The sequence below is a fragment of the Anolis sagrei genome, chromosome 3 (genome assembly GCF_037176765.1).
Source record: "Anolis sagrei isolate rAnoSag1 chromosome 3, rAnoSag1.mat, whole genome shotgun sequence".
In the NCBI taxonomy this organism is placed as follows: Eukaryota; Metazoa; Chordata; class Lepidosauria; order Squamata; family Dactyloidae; genus Anolis; species Anolis sagrei.
Window position 1 is genome coordinate 243,541,870 of NC_090023.1, and position 18,731 is coordinate 243,560,600.

The following is an 18,731-nucleotide window of genomic DNA, read 5'->3' on the forward strand; positions in this document are numbered from 1 at the left end:
ACATGGGTTAAGATAACTGGGAGTTGTAAAGAAAGATACACAAATGTATTTCAGTCAAATACTAAGAAGGTTCAGAGAACAACAACATTTCTTCATACATGCTTGCGCACTTTTCTAAATCACCATCTGAAGAGAGTGCTGTAAGCTTTGAGTTACAACAACTCAATGTTTACATAGCTGCATAACCATGAGAATTCTTTCCTAAGTATTTGGTTACAGGATATAAATATTTTAATTAATAAATTAATAAAGATGACACAGTGTCTGACATTTATTACATTTTAAGAGCCAACGTGCACACTGTGACAGTAATTCTCAGAATATGCCAAAGGTCACAAAAAAATAATAAAGGCCTCATATATTTAAAGTGTAATGCAGTATCACACACACACAATTTGATTCAATCTAGTTGCAAAGGACTATAACTCACATCATCCCTGGCCAGAAGTACTATCCAGGAATCATGGAAGTCATAGTCTAACACATCTGGATGGCATTAAGGGAACATTCAAACTACATAATTATAGTTGTTTTATTCCCCTTTATCTGCTAGAGTTCCAGCCTATGGAATCCTGAAGCTTGTAGTATGTTGAAGCTCTCTTCCTTGTACCGCCAATCCTATTATCCCGAAGGATGAAACCACGGCAGTTAAAGTGGAATCATAGCACCGGGACCATGTAGTGTGAATGGGCCCCAGGTTAAAGACGGTATTTTCAGCTTAACCACTTTCCAGAGGATAGAAGAGCCATTATATCTCTACATAGTTTGATTTGCTTTGGCATAGTCTCCTTGCAACCAAATCATCATATAAATAATGTAAAAGGAAAGTGTAAAGTAGTTGAAATTTTGAGCTCTATCTCTTAGTCTAAAACAACACATCAGAAAAGATTTAGCTTTTCTTCCTGATGTGTTAATATAGTATAGAAGTGCATCCATTTGTAGCAGTCTGAGCCAAGGACAAAAGAGCAAGTCTGTCTAGATCTTAGAAAGCTGACGTTTTGGCAGGGAGGTCAGAGTTGTTTTAAATATGCATGGGGGTCAAGACTACTGTGTAGAATGTTACTCATTTTAAATGGGGAGGGTGCATTGCTTTTCTCATCCACTATTATTTAAATATCCTTAAAGCTGAAGACAATATGTACTTAAAAGTGCCCTCCGGATGTTCAGTGGAACTTACTCTGAAATAACTGTGTACAAGATAGATGTGGGTGAAACATCAGGAAGAAAAAGCTTGTGGAACATGGCCATACAGCCCAGAAAACTCACAGCAACCCAGTGATTGCAGCCATGAAAGCCTTCAACAATGCAATGTACAATATAGAATGCAGACTGCTTTTCTTATTCCTGAAAGTGCTCAACAGCAGTCATTGCCTTAATATTTCTTAGTACATTTCTTTGTGATGATTCCTAAGCAGGCTCAATGTTGCAGAAGTCTTAGTGGGCCAGTTCTCCCAGATGATTTCAGCACAGGAAGACTCATTACAAGTGGATGGATTCAATCAAATAAGCCATGGCCCTGGGTCTGGAGATCTATCATTGATAAATTGAAGTTGATTAGATAGCATGTAATAATTTAAAAAGCCATGCTGCAGTGTAGGTTTCCACTGTTGCCATGTGTTCTTCCAATGTACAACAGTCCATCCAACTTCACACCAATCACTAAGACATCTCATAGGCTTTTACAATGATTTATATAAGTGACATAGTGTTTGTCCAATCTCCAAGAAAATGCGGGCCCTTGTGCAACAGCAGTAGGCCACTGTAAAGCTGCAATGCTTGTTCAGCCTTATTTTCCCCTGTGGTTGAAGTATAAAGCAGCAAGATCTCAGGCAGCATCAGTTCTTCTGTCAAGGCTTTGGATCACTTTTATATTTATGAGGTTATTTCTTCCCTTAGAAGGAGTGCTCCTATTAGTTGGGATGGGTAAGTTACAGCTTAGAATGAATGATGTCCTCTGGGCATTTATGTGTTCTCCTGAAACTGTGCTTTCACAAGAAAAACATAGATGCTTATCTTTACCATGCTGAGTCAGATACTCTGTGCTTCGTAGTTTTCAGATTATTAAAACAAGGAGTATTTGAAAAATATAAAGAGGAATTGGAAAGAGGTTCACATGTGCTCACTTATCAAATGTTCTGACTATAGCTCATAAAATACCTCTGATAGTGGATGACCCCAGGCCATGTCAGATGAGACTTCTGGAAAGAGTTCCTCATTCCCAAACTCAATCAAATGTGTCCTTAATTTCTCTAATGATCATGCTTATTAGGTGCTGTATGGTACAACATCGGACACTGCTGTTTGGCGACGTTGTGCAAATTATGTCAATGGCAATCTGGAAAATGCTGTGGGGAGACTATACGTAACAGAAGCATTTGCTGGAGAAAGTAAGAAAATGGTAAGATTATCATATAATCATGCATGCTATTTATTTGAGTAGATGCTAGCTTGAGAATATTGAAGCCCAATGACTCTTTTGATAAGAAAACATGCATTTTACCTTCTATAGTCTAGCATTATCCACTATGATTAGAAGCGGAAAGGCAAGAATTGGCCCATTTGAATCAGGAATACCATGACATTGAATAATTCCAGGTTAGCCTTGTTCTTCTTCCCTGTAGTCTGTTGTAGCCTTCATCTCCAGTGTAAGGTAGACCAACAATGGACAATAGAAAGAGATGTGGATCTGAAAAACATCCACGAATATACACATTTTATCATATCTCAGTTCTAGATCCGATTCTACCTTTGCTTGCTGCCAATGGAGCAGATTTCCTCTCATGCTGCAGGTTCCCTCCCAGATCTGCTCTCAGATGATGGAGGAAACTTGGGATCAGATTTTAGGAATACGCCAGGAACTATGAAGGAAAGGAAATCCCTGGAAAAATTCTTTGTGGGAGAAGTCTAGGTATATAACACTGTATATAACAGCATTCTCCAAGAAGGAAGTAGAATTCAACTATATTGCCTGCTGCTCAAGTTCCATTGAAGATGCCTCCATTAGATGTGTTCCTGGGCATCACTGCTTTAACAGCAGACTTGATGCAGAGACCGAAATAAAACTGAATAGGGATAGGCTCCTGCAACACGAAAAAAGAAGGTTGTGTAAACCTTTCATAAATATGAAAAGCATTTTTAATCCACAAGAAGATATCTTCCAAAATGTATCCAGGGATGACTTCCTTTGGTTAGCTTTCCTTTTCCTTATGATTTTCATTTTGGTGGTCAAATGTATCAATCTGTGCTGCTTTTACTATGCCAACAAACCTCTCTGCTCTCCATTTTTCATTCTGTTTTTCTAATCACACCATCTCAGTAAGGGGTTCAAGAAGCAACTACTGTTTGGCTTGAGTGTAGCAGGAAGGTACTCGGGTAACCCATCTGCACTAACTATTTAATGCAGTTTGAAGCTAACCCCAAACTGCAGCAGCCAAGCAGCAAACTCCCACAGAAACATGCAAAGAAAACCCTTAATGTGCATAAATGCTTTGTGGTTTGTGTAATCACCATCTGGGGCACAAACTTGTTCAAGGATTTCCTATGTCATATGTGATATTGACAAACTGGATTGTGTCCAGAGAAGGGTGACCAAACTGATCAATTAAACACATCATCCAATCCATTGGTTCAATGTATCTGCTCTAGTGGGGACTAAACACAGAATTCAGTAAATACATTTTAAATATCTTGGGTTGTTGTTTTTTGTGTTTTGTTTTTGTTTTTTGTAGAACTATTTACGCACCTCTGGTGATAACAATGACCAAGGCTGTTGCAATATCAACTACACACGTTGACAGTCTGGTGCAATGTTGGGGTTGTGTTTACAAAGCACCAAGTGATATGTAGCTGTTGTCCTAAATACATCTCACTGTTTTGCTATTGCAATGGTTGGCCAGCAGAAATGAAGTTTTTGGGAGGGAAAGACTGTTTATTTGGCATGTATTAATGGTAAAAAAAAATGAGTTCCTATTTTTAAAAAAGGGGAGAGGAGAGGAGGAATAGGAAAACCTTATACAGTGAAGTTTTGAAAATTAGATTTAAGAGACTGGAAGAAATCAACTCCTTTTGGCTGCCAGACTGGGGATAAGATTTTATAGCTCTTCCAGGACAATAAGCCAAGTTATTAGCTAATGATGTAGATTAGAAGTCCTTGCATGTTGTAGAATGAAGGTGTTAAAGAATAGGAGATTACAGAAAAACAGCTCAATTTGATTAACATTGCTAACCTGGGGAGAGAGAAAAATGCAATGTGTGAATCAACATAAACAGATAGATGTGTGCATCATCAGATAGATTTTAAAATGACTTGTCAATTGCTTATTTAACTGTTGTTTGACATTTGCTATGAAACAAACATTGTAGTTTTCCATTCTTTTTTATGTGACCAAGCCTGTTTCAATAAGGAAATGTAGAAATAAGAATAATGTGCTCTCACTGTTACTGTACACCAGCAGCTAAGCACCGCTGTGCAGAATATGTATATCTGGGAAAAACACCCAGCAATTCTGTCTTCTTCCTCCTGAAATAATGGATAATCACAGATGGGATATTATTTACTCCCACAAGCAGGAGTGGATTTCAATAAACAGAGTAGCCCATTTGGTCTGCACCCATAAATCCGTTTTGTAAGAATATGGCCTGTTTCAATAAAGGAATATCCAAATAAGAATAAGAATCTGTGTTAGATCTGCAGATCCATGAAAGAACTAATGCTGGTTATGTAGCCAGTGACACTGTCTTCTTGCTGACAGATGGTCAATGGGAAGTGGTATATTTACAGAAGGGTCTTCATAAACAGAGTGGTAGATATGCCCATCTGGTGCTACATCTGCAAATCTGCAGTTAAATGGATTATGAGTGGACTATTGGATGCAAACAGTTTATCTTCCACAAAGCATCTGCTATTGTCATCTGCATTCAGGCTTGCTATTAGGCGTGTAAGTTACACCCACAATGCTCCCATACACCACTCAATCATGAGTGTTGGGGCCAATTTATATTTTATCCTGGGTTCACATTGAGGGTCAAATTGGACACTGATCCCAAAGATCAATTCATTTTCTTCCCAAAGTGGGATTTCATCTGAGATATGTGCTATGGCAAGTCGATGTGCAGATTAATCCAGTGTTTTCCTTCCAATCTAAAGCGCACTAAATACATTGGTGAGTTCAGATTCTATAACACAGATATATATATATCACTAGTTTGGGAAGCATCTCTTCCAAAATGGGTTAAAGATATCTATTTTAATCCCCAGTCTGCCCTTTAGTATGATTAATGGTTTCTTTGATACATATGGTTTATTTACTCATGTGCACAAGTTAAGCAGCAACTGGATTTCAGGATTAATAACTTCAGTAGCAAGTTTACTCCCCTTTCACTGGATTTTGCAAGAGAGGCAGCTTAAATGACCGTTCCTGCCATCTAAAACCCTCACCCCCTGTATATTTAACCCCAACTGCAACTACCAAAGCCCAATGTGTAAGAAATCCACATATGCACGTGGGGCAGGCAAACCTTTTTCCCAAAATATTCACTTTTCCCAGAAGAGATCTTCTGCTGATAAACATCTCTTCAACAAAGCAGGGCACCCTTCTGCCAGAACCACAAAAATTGTGTCCAGCAGTCCTACCAGTTCCACTCCAAATCCCAGTCTTAGAGCCAAAAATGACAAATCCATAAGGGATCTCTGAAAGGTCACTGTGACCCACTCTGAACCACACTAATCCCACCAACCACTTGGTCAGTTAGATATTGAGTCAGAGGCTAAAATCCCTTTGTGGGCACACATTCACTCCTTGTGTGTCCAGCCACAAAGAAAATATCTTCATTTGCTAGCACATAGTATTTTCAGCTTCATATGTGCACTCAGTTGCATACAAAGCTTTTGATCATATGGAAGATTCTTTTATTGTTCAGAAGTCTGCAGTTTTCCCTAGTCTACTTTCTGATGAAAAATGAAGCCACTTCAGAAGACTGACATATTTTCTCAAAGGAGACTTGCAAGGCAGTGGAGGACTGTGATGCTAATTCTATGAATCCTTTTTTCTGGTTGTTCTTTTATGGCCACAGGAAGCCTGGGTAGTTTTAAAAACCAGACCAATGAGAGACTGCCTTGAAATAAGTTAGTGAAGCTTCCTCGGGATTTCCATTTGCATAACTGAGAAGATGGCCATCATATCCGGTCTTGGACCTTAAACTGCATACTCAGTCTTTCCTTCCTGTCAGAGACTGTAGAAGCTGTTAAGTGGAAGGTAGAGATTAGGTCCACATCATCAACCTCACAATACTTCCATGCGCAGGATTCTTTGGTGGAACTCATAAGATTTATATTGGCATGAAAATCAGTATAAGCCAGTAGCATATACATATTCCTCAGGACACAGAAAATTTAGTGAGGCATTTCCTTTTGTTTTTTGGATTGTGGCTCCCAGAATTCCAAGCTCAGAGGTGTCAAATTTATAGCTCTTCAGATGTTTGGGCCTCCAATTCCCAGAAGCTCAAGCCAGCTTGTCAAATGGCCTGAAATTCTGGGAGCTGAAGTCCAAAACACCTGGAGGGTCACATATTTGACACCATTGATCTAGCCCAGTAGTTCACACCCTATGGGTCCCCAGGTGTTTTGGCTTACAACTCCCAAAAATTCCAGCCAGTTTATCAGCTGTTAGGATTTCTGGGAGATGAAGTCCAAAACATCTGGGGACCCACAGGTTAGGAACCACTGATATAGCCAGTGTGGCCAGACTTGAGCCACACTGGCTTCAGTCAAAAAGGTAAACTTTCCCAAGCTTTGATACACTAGTACCATTATTTTGATTTGATGGTACAAAAGTATTTCCAGTAGCAATGGTAATTATTGGTAAACTATGATAGGCTTAGCAACTTGGATGACTTGAAATTGAACTTTTGGAAAAAAAAATGTAATAAATATAGCTGTTCAGTTATGGAATCCACCCCTCCCCCAGGAGATCTGACTGATTCCAACATGGCTTTCTTTCTAGGGTCAAGTAAAAACATGGCTTTTTATTAAAGCCATGAAGGACTAATTTACTCCACATTGTATTTATACCATACATTGTTTTTAATGTTTTAATATTAAACTGTTGTTTGTTTAATATTTTAAAAACTTGTTTAAATTATGTTTTTAATCTGAAATGATGGTGTTGTGTGCCACCCTAAATCTTATAATCAAGTGTGGGATACAAATAGCTAACAACACAACAGCAATATAACAAAGAGTAAATGCCAGGTTATAGCATGTCAAGAAATCTAAATATTTAACTAGGCAGTTTGGTGTGTATGTGGGCATATGAATATAACCTACTCAAACGTAAGTCCCCTTCAATTCAATGTGGTTTACCTCCCAGGAAGGGATCTATTGTTTCACTGATTTAACCCTATTGTATTTTGCCTATCTCAAGGTTCAAGATATGATTACACAAATCCGTGAAGTTTTTATACATACACTGGAAGAACTCACTTGGATGGATGCAGAAACCAAAAAGAAAGCAGAAGAAAAGGCAAGTATTTTAAAGAGGCATTTTTGTATTTTGGAGGAAAGCAAGTGCTTCCTTAATCTGAAATTTGAATGGGAAGAACATAATTGCAGAAAGAATTGATTACAAAGGACCACTTATGAGGTGGAAACAAATACAGCATTCTTCAGAGAACATCTGGGATCGTTCATGGTGATCAACTTTTTTCTACCTGACTGAAACTGGTAAACATTTACTGCTGAATAACTGAGCACAGTGTACACTTGAGTGCTTACTTTTCTCAGTGTACAAATGCCATTGCCTTGGAGCTTTTTATTTAGTACAATGGCTAGTCAAGAGGGTGTTTTCAATTAAAGGGATTCCTTTAAAACTTAAACGAAATGCCAGTCCATGCATGGTGATTAGTGTGTTGTAGTGATGCAAAGATTGGATTTTTACTTACAAGACCCAAGTTCAAATCCCCTCAGAGTTAAATACACACACACACACACACACACACACACACACACATACACATGCACACAAGCCAACGGTGGGTAAATTACTCTCTATCAGCATGACTTGTCTTGTGAGGCTCCAGAGAAGATTAAAGTGGGAAGTACTATTCATGCTGCTTTGAATTCCCTGGAAGAAAGGCAAAAATATAAATGTAGCCTACTGACTAACGGCATTTCTCAGCTATATTAGATTACGTATTTTATAAACCAGCATGGCTAGTTCTTATTGTTGAGTGCCTTCAGGTCAATTCTCACTTATCGGTGAAACTTAAGAGCTTAATTTTTGCCTGGATTTTGTTAAATGTGTGTGTTAAAGCAGAGGAGAGGAAGAGAGAAAGCGAGTTGGGGGGAAGAGTCACAAATGTTAACTGAATTGGCAGCGCTGTTAAATTTGTTGTGGCATTTATATATTGAACATGTCAAAAGGGATTTTCAAGGAGTCCATGATTTCTTGCTGCTTTGAAAAAACCATTAAACTGCCATCAAATAGGAAATATCTGTTACTCTGAAGCCTAACTACTAGATGTAAAATCTAGATTGAAACAGATTGAAAAAGTAATTCTGTAAATGTTTGAATGATTTTTGACCAACTTCATAATGTTCTGATTTACAGTGCAAGTAACTGACACATCATATTTCTTTTTTCCTAGGCTCTAGCAATTAAAGAAAGAATTGGCTACCCTAATGAGATCATAACAGACACTGCAAAGCTGAATGCAGAATACAAGGATGTAAGTACATCTAAAAACATATTGTAATCAACAGCAAAAGTATAAGATTGAAATCAGCATCTCCCATCCTAACAGTTGTGTTGAATTCTCAAATTCATCATTCCCAGCTGTTACCTGGGATAGTGAGCACTGTAGTCCCAACATGTTTGGTGGGTAGCAAGTTGGAAAATACCAGCAGGTCATATGTGCCTTTGTACAATTTAACAAGGCCACCACCTTCTCCCCACATTACGACCTAACTCAAAGGGGTTCCCCTTAACCTCTGTGAGGTGTTGAAGAGATTGTCATGTGAAGGATGGGATGAAGAACTCTATCCCAACTTTTGAGGGTGTGTGCCTACATTTGAGCCCAATCCATCATGAATTTTAATTGCTGTTGTTATTTACATTTCCCTAAAACACAGAAGAAGAAACATGCCAATCTCAGGTTCTCTTCAAATTACATTTTAAGATAAAAACATTTTATCTTATAAGGAATCTGCAGGCAGCTATTTCTACCTTTTTAACCCCCAAATTATTGTTACTGACAATGCCAGTTTGTTCAGAACTTATAGGGGTAACACAAACACAATAAAGAAACGCCAATGAATGAGTGATAGCTTGTGAAGTCTACCACACAAGGGGTATTTTTAGTGATATGTCTAGTAAAATATTCCATTAATAGGTGAGGAATGTAACTGAAGACAAAAGTAATTGTTATTGAAATTAATGCCCTTTGGCCCAAACAATACTGTTGAATCATGCTGAAAGGCCTAGAAAATACCTAAAGATGACATATTTTATCAAATGTGGATAAATGAAATTGTGGATATCAGTCCCATGGATATAGGGTTTATACAGTATAAATAAAATGACAATGACCTCATAATTTATTTTTTTCTGAAAAATGATTATTAACTACTGGTGATTTACAGATTTACCAGGTAACTTAATCCCTAATGCCCTTTTCAGATGAATAGTTACCATTCCTTTTAAATTAGCCAGTGCTTATTGCATTATCTCACGTTGTCCTTCATTTGTTAACTGGTTTAACATACTTGCAAGTCATTTTGTTGAGCAAGCAGATCCAAAGTAATAGTTTCTCCCTGGATTACTATGAGAACTAAGGAAAGATTTTGACAGTCCCAGAAGAGATTGGCCAGATATATGTAGAGAGAAGTCATGATCAGAGTCTCCAGCATGCGAAATATAAAACCAGGATGATTTAATTATTAATTGGCAGTCTTTAAAATCTAGTCCATCTGGGTCCCAGCAATCTTCCTGAATGCCCTGAAAATCTGATGATGTCACATTATCTTATCTTATCTTGTCTTAGTAGCAAGAAGTCAAGAAAAAACCTTTGTGATATATAAATTAAAGATAGCTATGTATAGGTGAGAGTATTTAAGCTCTATACAAACAATGAACACACTAGGACAAAGTGCTATAAATATTGTTATCTTCTGCAAAATCAGTTCCGCTTCTATGGCAATCTAGGCTACATCTATTTCATTGAAAATAAGCTATCAGCAATTACTTTGTCAGCAAACCCGAAACAATCTGGAAGTGAACAATCACTGAAAAATGTGCAAGAACTCTCATCATCCTACCCAGTGGGAGAAAAGGTTTTGAATGTTTATTTAGTTACATATTTATATACCGCCTTTCTCAGCCTGAGGGCTACTCAGGGCAGTTAACAAGTGGCACAATTCGCTGTCCCCAATAACATTTAGCAAAAATAACATTAGATGAAATAATAAAACTGATAAAAGTATAAATCCTCAGAATCTCATCACATGTGAGAAAGAAATAAGTAAAAATTTTGATTCCTCTCAGGCGTGTAGGTCGCCCACCTGCAGCACAAGCTCACTCTGTCCTTTACACAAAGTCTTACACAAACTGTACTGTGATTTCTCTTTTTTCAAAGCTGAACTACAAAGAAGAAGAATATTTTGAAAACATGGTTGAGAACTTAAAGTTTGCCCAAAAGGAAAGGCTAAAGAAGCTTAGAGAAAAGGTCGACAAAGAAGAGTATGTATTTAAGTTCTGGGTGTTGTGTTCTTTTATTGGTTGCTGATACTTACGATTGACTTCACCTTATGGCAGCCTATGAATGAGAGATCTCCAAGAGCCTTAATCATCAACTGCTCTGCTCAGCTGATATAGAATTAGAAAATAACATCTTTGATGCAATCAATCTACTTGTAATGTGATCTTCCTCTTTTATTGCTGCTACTTTTCCAAGTAGCATTGCATTTTCAAGTGAGCCCCTTTGGTTGAGGATATGTTTAAGCATGATAGCTTCACAGCATCACATTTCTCTCCTACACATACTCATGCACACACTTATGATTTTTATGTATTACTTGAAGCAATTGACAAACAGGATTGAAAATATAAGCAAAATGTTTTGGCTTCTGCCTTCTTCAGTTATGATAGAGGAAATCCAGCTCCATAAAGGTGGCAGTTTATGCTCTGTTTCCAGTTTTCTTTAGTGGATGATAATCTTATCCTCTCAGTTGTGGCCATGTGGTGTTAGAGTCTTAGCATCTTAAGCATATAGATCCACAGTTATTTGCTTTTGTACAAAATGTCTGAAGGAGAAGACACCTCGGTACCTAAACAAACAAACAAATAAATAATTAATAGAACAATTAAGAGGTACTGTGATATTTAGAGCTTGAAATGCCTTGCTTTTGGTTGCTCTAGCATTCTGGTCAGGATTGTAGACTTAAGGTTCCTGAACATATTGTCTACATATTGCAGGTGACAGGCCATATGCCTGCAATCAATCACATGAATAAAATTGCAGAATTGGCAGGGGATATATTGTTTAATGTTGAAGGTCCTGTCAGTCACTGTTCTCCTAAAAGAGACAGTCTGTTTAAGGTACTTTTGGATGATGCAGCCCTTTGAATCACATGGGTAATATCCTGGATTGCTAAGTGGTGTTTTTAAGACAACTTTTATCATTAATCTCGGTAGATTTTATGGCTAGTGGAAAGCTATAGCTGGAAGCTTGCTGGTGGCAGTAATAAGTGGTTTGTAATTAGTTAGCAATGATTAGCTTTCTCTAATTGCCCTTTCATAATTGGGAGATGGAAATATACAACAAAAGGAATGCATTGTTGGTTGTCACTTGATTCTTGTCTTTTGTGGAGAAGATTTTATTTCAAAACAATGTTTACCTTTCTGATATTGTCATCAATTATATTAGGAGCTTATTCTCATTGACGTTGACATTGCTGAAGTTCATTCGTCCTTTTACAGTACTTTCCTTCAGTGTGTCCTTCAGTGGGACTAGCAGAGTTGGGCGTGAGATTGAGAACACAGCATTCTGGGAAATGTAGTTTGGGAAGGCAGAGAATTCAAAAGACTGTGCCCTAAACTACATTTCCCAGAATGCAGTGCTCAGCATCAGAAAGTTCAAATGAGGGCTACAGCAGCTAGCCATTTGGAATAAGTCTAATAATAAGAAATAAAATTAGCAAATCTGCAAAGAGGACTTAAGTATGTAATAGTATAAATCTGTGCTAAGTTGAAGTTATGTAGTTAATTGTGTGCCATATAGACACACTTGTTAGACAGATATTCAAGGGGATTGCTGTTGTGACTGTTTTTGTCTACAATTTTACAAATACATAAAAATCAGTAGACATGTGAATCTTTCTGAAAATTGTGGGGATCAATGCCAGGTTGTCTTGTGCATTGTATATAGAATTCAAGTAGATAGATCTTGTAGTTTTTTGAAATATATATATTGTTTGTAAAAAAAAATCAAACATTCCCCAAAACTTAGTGGATGAGTGTAACTTTCTGAAATTTGGTGGGCTAATATTGGAAAATGTGTGGTACAATTATATTATAGCAAGTTTCATCACGATAGCTCTAAAACTAAGTTTCCCCGCTTGTTCAATTACTTAATGAAAAAAATAACAAAATTTTGTTACTCCCGTTATAGTAACTAAATTTCTACTAATGATACTTTAGAAACACTTTAGAAACAAAGCACCAGTGCCCCCTAATTTTATAATGAGTTTTGAAACATTTTTTTTTATCAATCACACAACCCTAAAAGGCACTATGGTTAAGTCAGAGTGGGATTCAACAATGTCATAGAGGATTGGTCTTTCAGAGATTACCAGCTAAATTCAACCTCCATGTTCTGAGGCAATAGATCTCTAATAGCCAAATGCTGTGAACAAGCACCGGGAAATACTTATAATAATTCTGATCTCCTTGTGGTCTACCAAAAGGCATCTGTCTGTCCAAGCTACAGAAACAATTTGTTCTTAAGAGGTTCCTAAAATGACCTGTGTATATGATATTTATTCAGTGAATAAATAATGGTGCTGTAATGCTTGACCCCCCCCCCCTCCCATAATGAATGAGATGCGACACGGACATATAAGCAGGGGACACAAAGAAAAAACTAACAGTAGAGTTAATAGAGGTTGCAATACACTCTTCTATCACACTGCCACACCATCTTCCCAGCAGAGGTGACAAAGAAGCATAGCAACTCATCAAATGAGAAAGTGTAATACACCCAGCTGGTTTTGCATGTACTTTTGCACTTCACTGTTTCATTTCAGTGCTTCTTGAACACAAGATATGTGCTGGTACATGGGTTTCATTATAACATGTATTTAAAATGCTACTTTGGCTATCCAGTATCAGAGTAATTCAAAGTCATTAGGTTTTCTCATCCCACTGATAATTTTATTAACACTTTAATATGTTTCTCAATTTTCTGTAGGTGGATAAGTGGAGCAGCTGTAGTGAATGCCTTTTATTCGGCAAACAGAAATCAGATTGGTAAGCTGAGCTCTTTTATGAAGAACTATAACTATTTGAGAATCATAAAATCATAGCGTTGGAAGAGACCACATGGACCAACCAGGTAAACCCTTGCCATGCAGGAAAACGACAAAGTACCCCAGCAAGAAATAAATCACCCCTGTGCATCTCTGCTATCAAGAATAGCAATTCGTTTTAACTATAATGTACTATTTATTATTTGTTTATTTTATTTATCATACATATCTGTGCCTTCAGTACAGGTAATATGCATGTCTGTCCTCACAACCGTAACCCTGCAGCATAATTTAGGGTGAGAAGGAGTTCAAGGAGAGTATGTGAGCAATGAAACTTGGGTCGCCCCAGTCACAGAAACATAAAGTTGGAAGAGACTCAAGGGCCATCCAGTTCAACCCCCTGCAATGAAGCTCTGGTCTAACATTAAGCCCCTATACCACCCTGGCTTAGTATATATTTCACATGAGAGAACCATGGTTATGGGATTGTAGGAATTTTAGTCCAAACAAGCTATATTTTTCTGAGCTCCAGTTCTACAGGGGGTCAAGACCATATCAGATCAACACTGAAGAGAAGGGCTGAACATAAACAAAAATGTTTTCCTGAAAATCTATCATTTCAGAATTATGCATGTAGGAAAACCAAGCAGAATTTTGTGTTTGCAGTCCTAATTAACTGAAAACAAGCTCAACAGAAACATGGCAAAGTCATACTAACTATAATCCCTGTGATGAAGGATTACATTTGGAGAGGGGAGCTGCAACAATTAATTATACAACAGAGAACATTAATTGCATATTTGAGTTTCAAATGAGAATGGAAACTCTAGGTTATAATAAAAGTTTTTTTGCGATGAAAAAGAAAATGAAGCAAGATCTTGTGCTATGCAAAAGCAAGACAAAATGAAGAAATACATTAGTGGGGACTGTTTATTAGTTTACGAAACGAAAGGCCGATTCCAGTGTGCCTGCATTCAATGTGTAAACATATCATGGCAAAAATCTTTGCGGTTAGGCTCAAGGGATAAAGAATTTAGGATTCTTTTCCTAACAGTCTTTGAGCAGCCAGTCAGGGAAAGAGTTGCAATTCCCTGGCCACAACTGTATTTATTTCTGTGTTGATGTGGGCAAGTGTTTTGCTATTTGAGAAAAGCCTCCAATGAATAATTATCTTCTCTCCCATAGCGAAAAATTGCTCAATTTTCACAAAAATTATAAGCGAGCATTGGTTTGTTACGAGGTAGCTTAGAATAAACATTCCATCAATTAAAGTAGTACTTTTTCAAACTCAGCTAGCATCAAAACATTTCAATGCATTGAATTGCTGTGTTGCAAAGCACAACAATTCATCAAATGGTAATACAGGCATAGCCAACGTGTGTGTGTGCAGATTAGTGTTTTTACTTTTGTTTGTACTGCTATTCTCCAGAATCACATGTGGTGGAGACAGGATGAAATTTAACTGAAATCAATATAGTTTGATTATTCCCTGAGGTGATGATCTTTTCCTGTTTTATTTTCCTCTGTGAGCTGGATGTGCCAATTATAGCTTATTTTTGGTTAAACAATGAGAAAGGAGATAATGCAATATGGAGGGATTCCAACGGCCTTAACTAAAAAAATATCTGCATGTGGGTTTATTGTCCTGTGTTCTCAAAGCAACCAGCTAGGACATTATTCTGGTTTTTGCAAGGCTGCAATACCACAGGCAGTTAACAGATTTTATTCAAAGATTGGACAAGCTAACTGTTGCTTGTAACATCTGGATCAGTTCTTCTCATTATTGGGTGATTATGGGAAAACATGTTCAGTTTATCAGAGCCTGAAAAGTCAATCTGAAGCCTTAGGAAAAACATTTGTGAGTGAAGGGGAGGAGAAGTTCCAGAAAGATAGATGGCAGAAGATGACAGAAAAAACAGTTAATGAATTAAGACATGCATGGGCAAACTTTGGACCTCCAGATGTTTTGAACTTCCACAATTCCTAAAAGCTAAGCTGTTAGGAATTGTGGGAGTTGAAGTTCAAAACACCTGGAGGGCTGAAGTTTGCCCATGTCTAGGTTAAGAGGTCAGGAGACCTTTGTAGTGGAAGTTGAAAGAAAGCGGAGAGTTGTTGGTGGAATGGCAATCAGGAAAAAAAGGTCTAGGAGACAACACTGAAACACCAGACACAAGGACCTCTGTTCCTCTGGGCAGATATCAAAGTTAATTTGGAAGCTAAAATGCCCTTGATCTGCATGTCCAGCAACATGGCATCTGATTCAATCTTTTACTAAAATGGTTAGTACTGTTGTTTTGTATTTTCACTTTGCAAATATACACAGCCTTGAACTTCCATCCATGGTGTCATTTCTCTTCTTCCAGTCTTTCCTGCAGGAATTTTGCAACCACCTTTCTTTAGTGCATCCCAGCCTAAATCCTTGAATTTTGGTGGCATCGGCATGGTCATCGGCCATGAAATCACACACGGCTTTGATGACAATGGTAAGACACAAAACTAATATTTCATTGTAATAATTATTATAATTCTGTATCGAACACAAATGGAAGCAGTCTTGATTTTGGTATTTGCAGTTACATCCTTTTACATGTAGAATTTAGATCCTTAGCATTGGATAAATTCCCCAGACACTGAAAAAGCATTCTCTGTTATTGGAAGTGCCAAAAATGTGTGTTCCTCTTTTTTGTATTATCTGGTAGTGCTAAACAAAAGTCATGATTTATTTGATTTATGTGACATCATTGCATTCAGGGAGGCTAGCATAGTTATAGAAAAATGTATGATTGAACTCACAAATTACAAAGACCTAAACTCACTGATAAATATAAATTACAAGTGTTTAAAACAACAAATATCTGTCATTACAAATATATAATACAATACAGTACAAGGAGTACAAACAAGCAACAAAAACAAATTACATATTTGCATCTTCTTTTAATATCTATAGAAACAGAGACAAATTTAAATGATGCTTCAAAGACCAGTTTTGAGAATGAGTGGATCTCTGATAGAAAGGAGGTTCATAGCCAAGAAATCCTGTTAGATGTGGTAGCCCAGATGGCACACTATATTAAGGTACATGGCTAAATTCCTATGGAATCACTACCATGTGTGTATTAAGAGAAAAAAGATTCACCCTGATTAATTACAATCCACAGGCTGAGTAATTGGAGTAATTAAGGTCAACAAGTTTTGGGCAACTCCCGAAGGGATATAACTTGAGAGTGTCTGTTATATGACTTTGGGCTTACTGAATGTTTGCTCCTGAGCTTACTCGGTGTAAGCTCCTGGCTTGCACCTATTTGACTCTGGCAAGTCTGTCTTCCATGCTCGTCTCCATGAACAAGAAATGAAGATTGGGAGAAGAAATATTTTCTGATAGAAAGCATTGCATGAATTAAATGCAAGGACCATACATGAGTTTGATATTTCAGAGGAACTGTGACTGTATTATTACTAGAAAATTTGTGTTGAAGTAGCTGTTTTTTCATAAAATCTACTGCACAAGAGTAAAATTTAAGTTTTTCATTTCTTCTACTTGTGTTGCTCATTTTTGAATATACAAAGGACTAATCTTCTGCTGGTCTGCACACATTGTCAAACTGTAACACATGGCTCTTGAGTTGCATTAAATCATCCATGAACTAAAATGAATGGAACATAACATTTCCTTACATGCAAGGAATATCTAGCAAACCTTTTTAGCAAGAGGGCCACATGTGATCTTGGATGAAGGTTGAGAGCTCTGTACAATCCAAGCAATTTCCTTTCATTGGAGATGCTGCCGACTGAAAGACTATGTCTCTATTGGATGGCAATTCAGATGAAAGTAAGAACAACCCACAAAAAAATAAATCTCTCCAGTAACTTGAGATGACTCAGTTTTCAAAATATATTGATTTATTATGTTGTAATGTAAAGAAGTACAGAGATGAGCCCATACTTTGCATTTCTAAGATCTCAAAAACATGAAAAGAATCTTAGAGAGCAAGTCCTGGGAGATTGTGATTTTGATAGGAAGCATTAAACCAGGTTTGCTGCAATACAAGGCAGTTTCCTATTTCCAGTGTCTTCCTGACCAACAATCCATATTCCTTATTTCAGGTAGAAATTTTAATGCAGATGGAGATCTGGTAGACTGGTGGAGTCAAGAATCTGCAAACAATTTTAAGAAACAATCTGAGTGTGTGGTATATCAATATGGAAACTTCTCGTGGGATCTGGCTGGTGGACAACATGTATGTTCTATGTTTCCTACTGACTTGTTCATTTATATTTGTATATGCTTCCTTGTATTTCATTATGCCCCCCCCCCCCATAAAAGCCAAAATAAGTGTTTTGAATGCAAATTTCTTGCTTCTTGGCAGGGGGTTGGACTGGATGTCCCATGAGGTCTCTTCCAACTCAATGATTTTATGATTCTATAATGTCATGTCCAAATAGGAGCAAACTTTATGCCTAATATCATAGACATAATACTTAAAATGGAAAGAAACAAAAAGATCAGCAACTCATCAGCAAGTAATGGAATTTGAGCGAAGCTTGATTTCTGATACAGTTTGTTTGTTTGCCTGAAACCTCTCTCCTCAAATGAGCTCTGTCACTAGCACATAGAGGGTTAGCATATTGCTTATGGCAGTATTTAATTGAAGTTTTCACCTTGAGATTAGAATTCCTTCTCTGTGGTTGCACAGCAAATTATGTCATTATTTATGTTTCTGTCAATAGAACTCGCTCAAGAAGAGCAGTGTTTATTTCCACTGTTAAAAAAAGCTAGGTCTTAATCTTATTACTGAACCCACCCATCCACTACCACTGAATCAAATACATTTGTTGCGTTTGTAACGCCACTCTGAGTCCCCTTCGGGATTGAGAAGGGTGGGGTATAAATACTGTAAATAAATAAAATAATAATAAATTTGTGCAATGATATAATGGGTTTATGTACATGGAATTTAGCCCCAGCTCATTGTAAGATTGCTTGCTGCTTTTGTTTTATTAAAATGCTAGTTGCTATGAATGATGTACAGTTATGTGGAAGGGAAATATATAGTGCAGGAACCTAAGGCTGTAGGTGCAATTAATGCATAACATTCCACACTAAACTTCCAAGTTTATCATAACCATTTCTTGGCAACCGTTTGGCATTTTTGCCCCCTGCTAAGTCTAGTTGTGATTTTCTTCCACTCTGAAAGTAGTTACAGAGTAT

The 18,731-nt window shown here is 37.3% G+C and overlaps 1 protein-coding gene across 3 annotated transcripts in view; it reads left to right on the forward strand.

Annotated features, from left to right (window-relative positions):
- The window catches only part of MME (membrane metalloendopeptidase), a 94,875-nt gene that overhangs the window by 66,672 nt on the left and 9,472 nt on the right, over positions 1–18,731 (forward strand). For all 3 annotated transcript variants that reach the window (XM_060767670.2, XM_060767668.2, XM_060767669.2), the window contains exons 13-19: positions 2,270–2,398; positions 7,422–7,520; positions 8,644–8,724; positions 10,630–10,733; positions 13,462–13,520; positions 15,883–16,002; positions 17,627–17,760. In XM_060767670.2, coding sequence (XP_060623653.2) covers positions 2,270–2,398; positions 7,422–7,520; positions 8,644–8,724; positions 10,630–10,733; positions 13,462–13,520; positions 15,883–16,002; positions 17,627–17,760 — 726 coding nt within the window. The remainder of the gene's footprint in view (positions 1–2,269; positions 2,399–7,421; positions 7,521–8,643; positions 8,725–10,629; positions 10,734–13,461; positions 13,521–15,882; positions 16,003–17,626; positions 17,761–18,731) is intronic.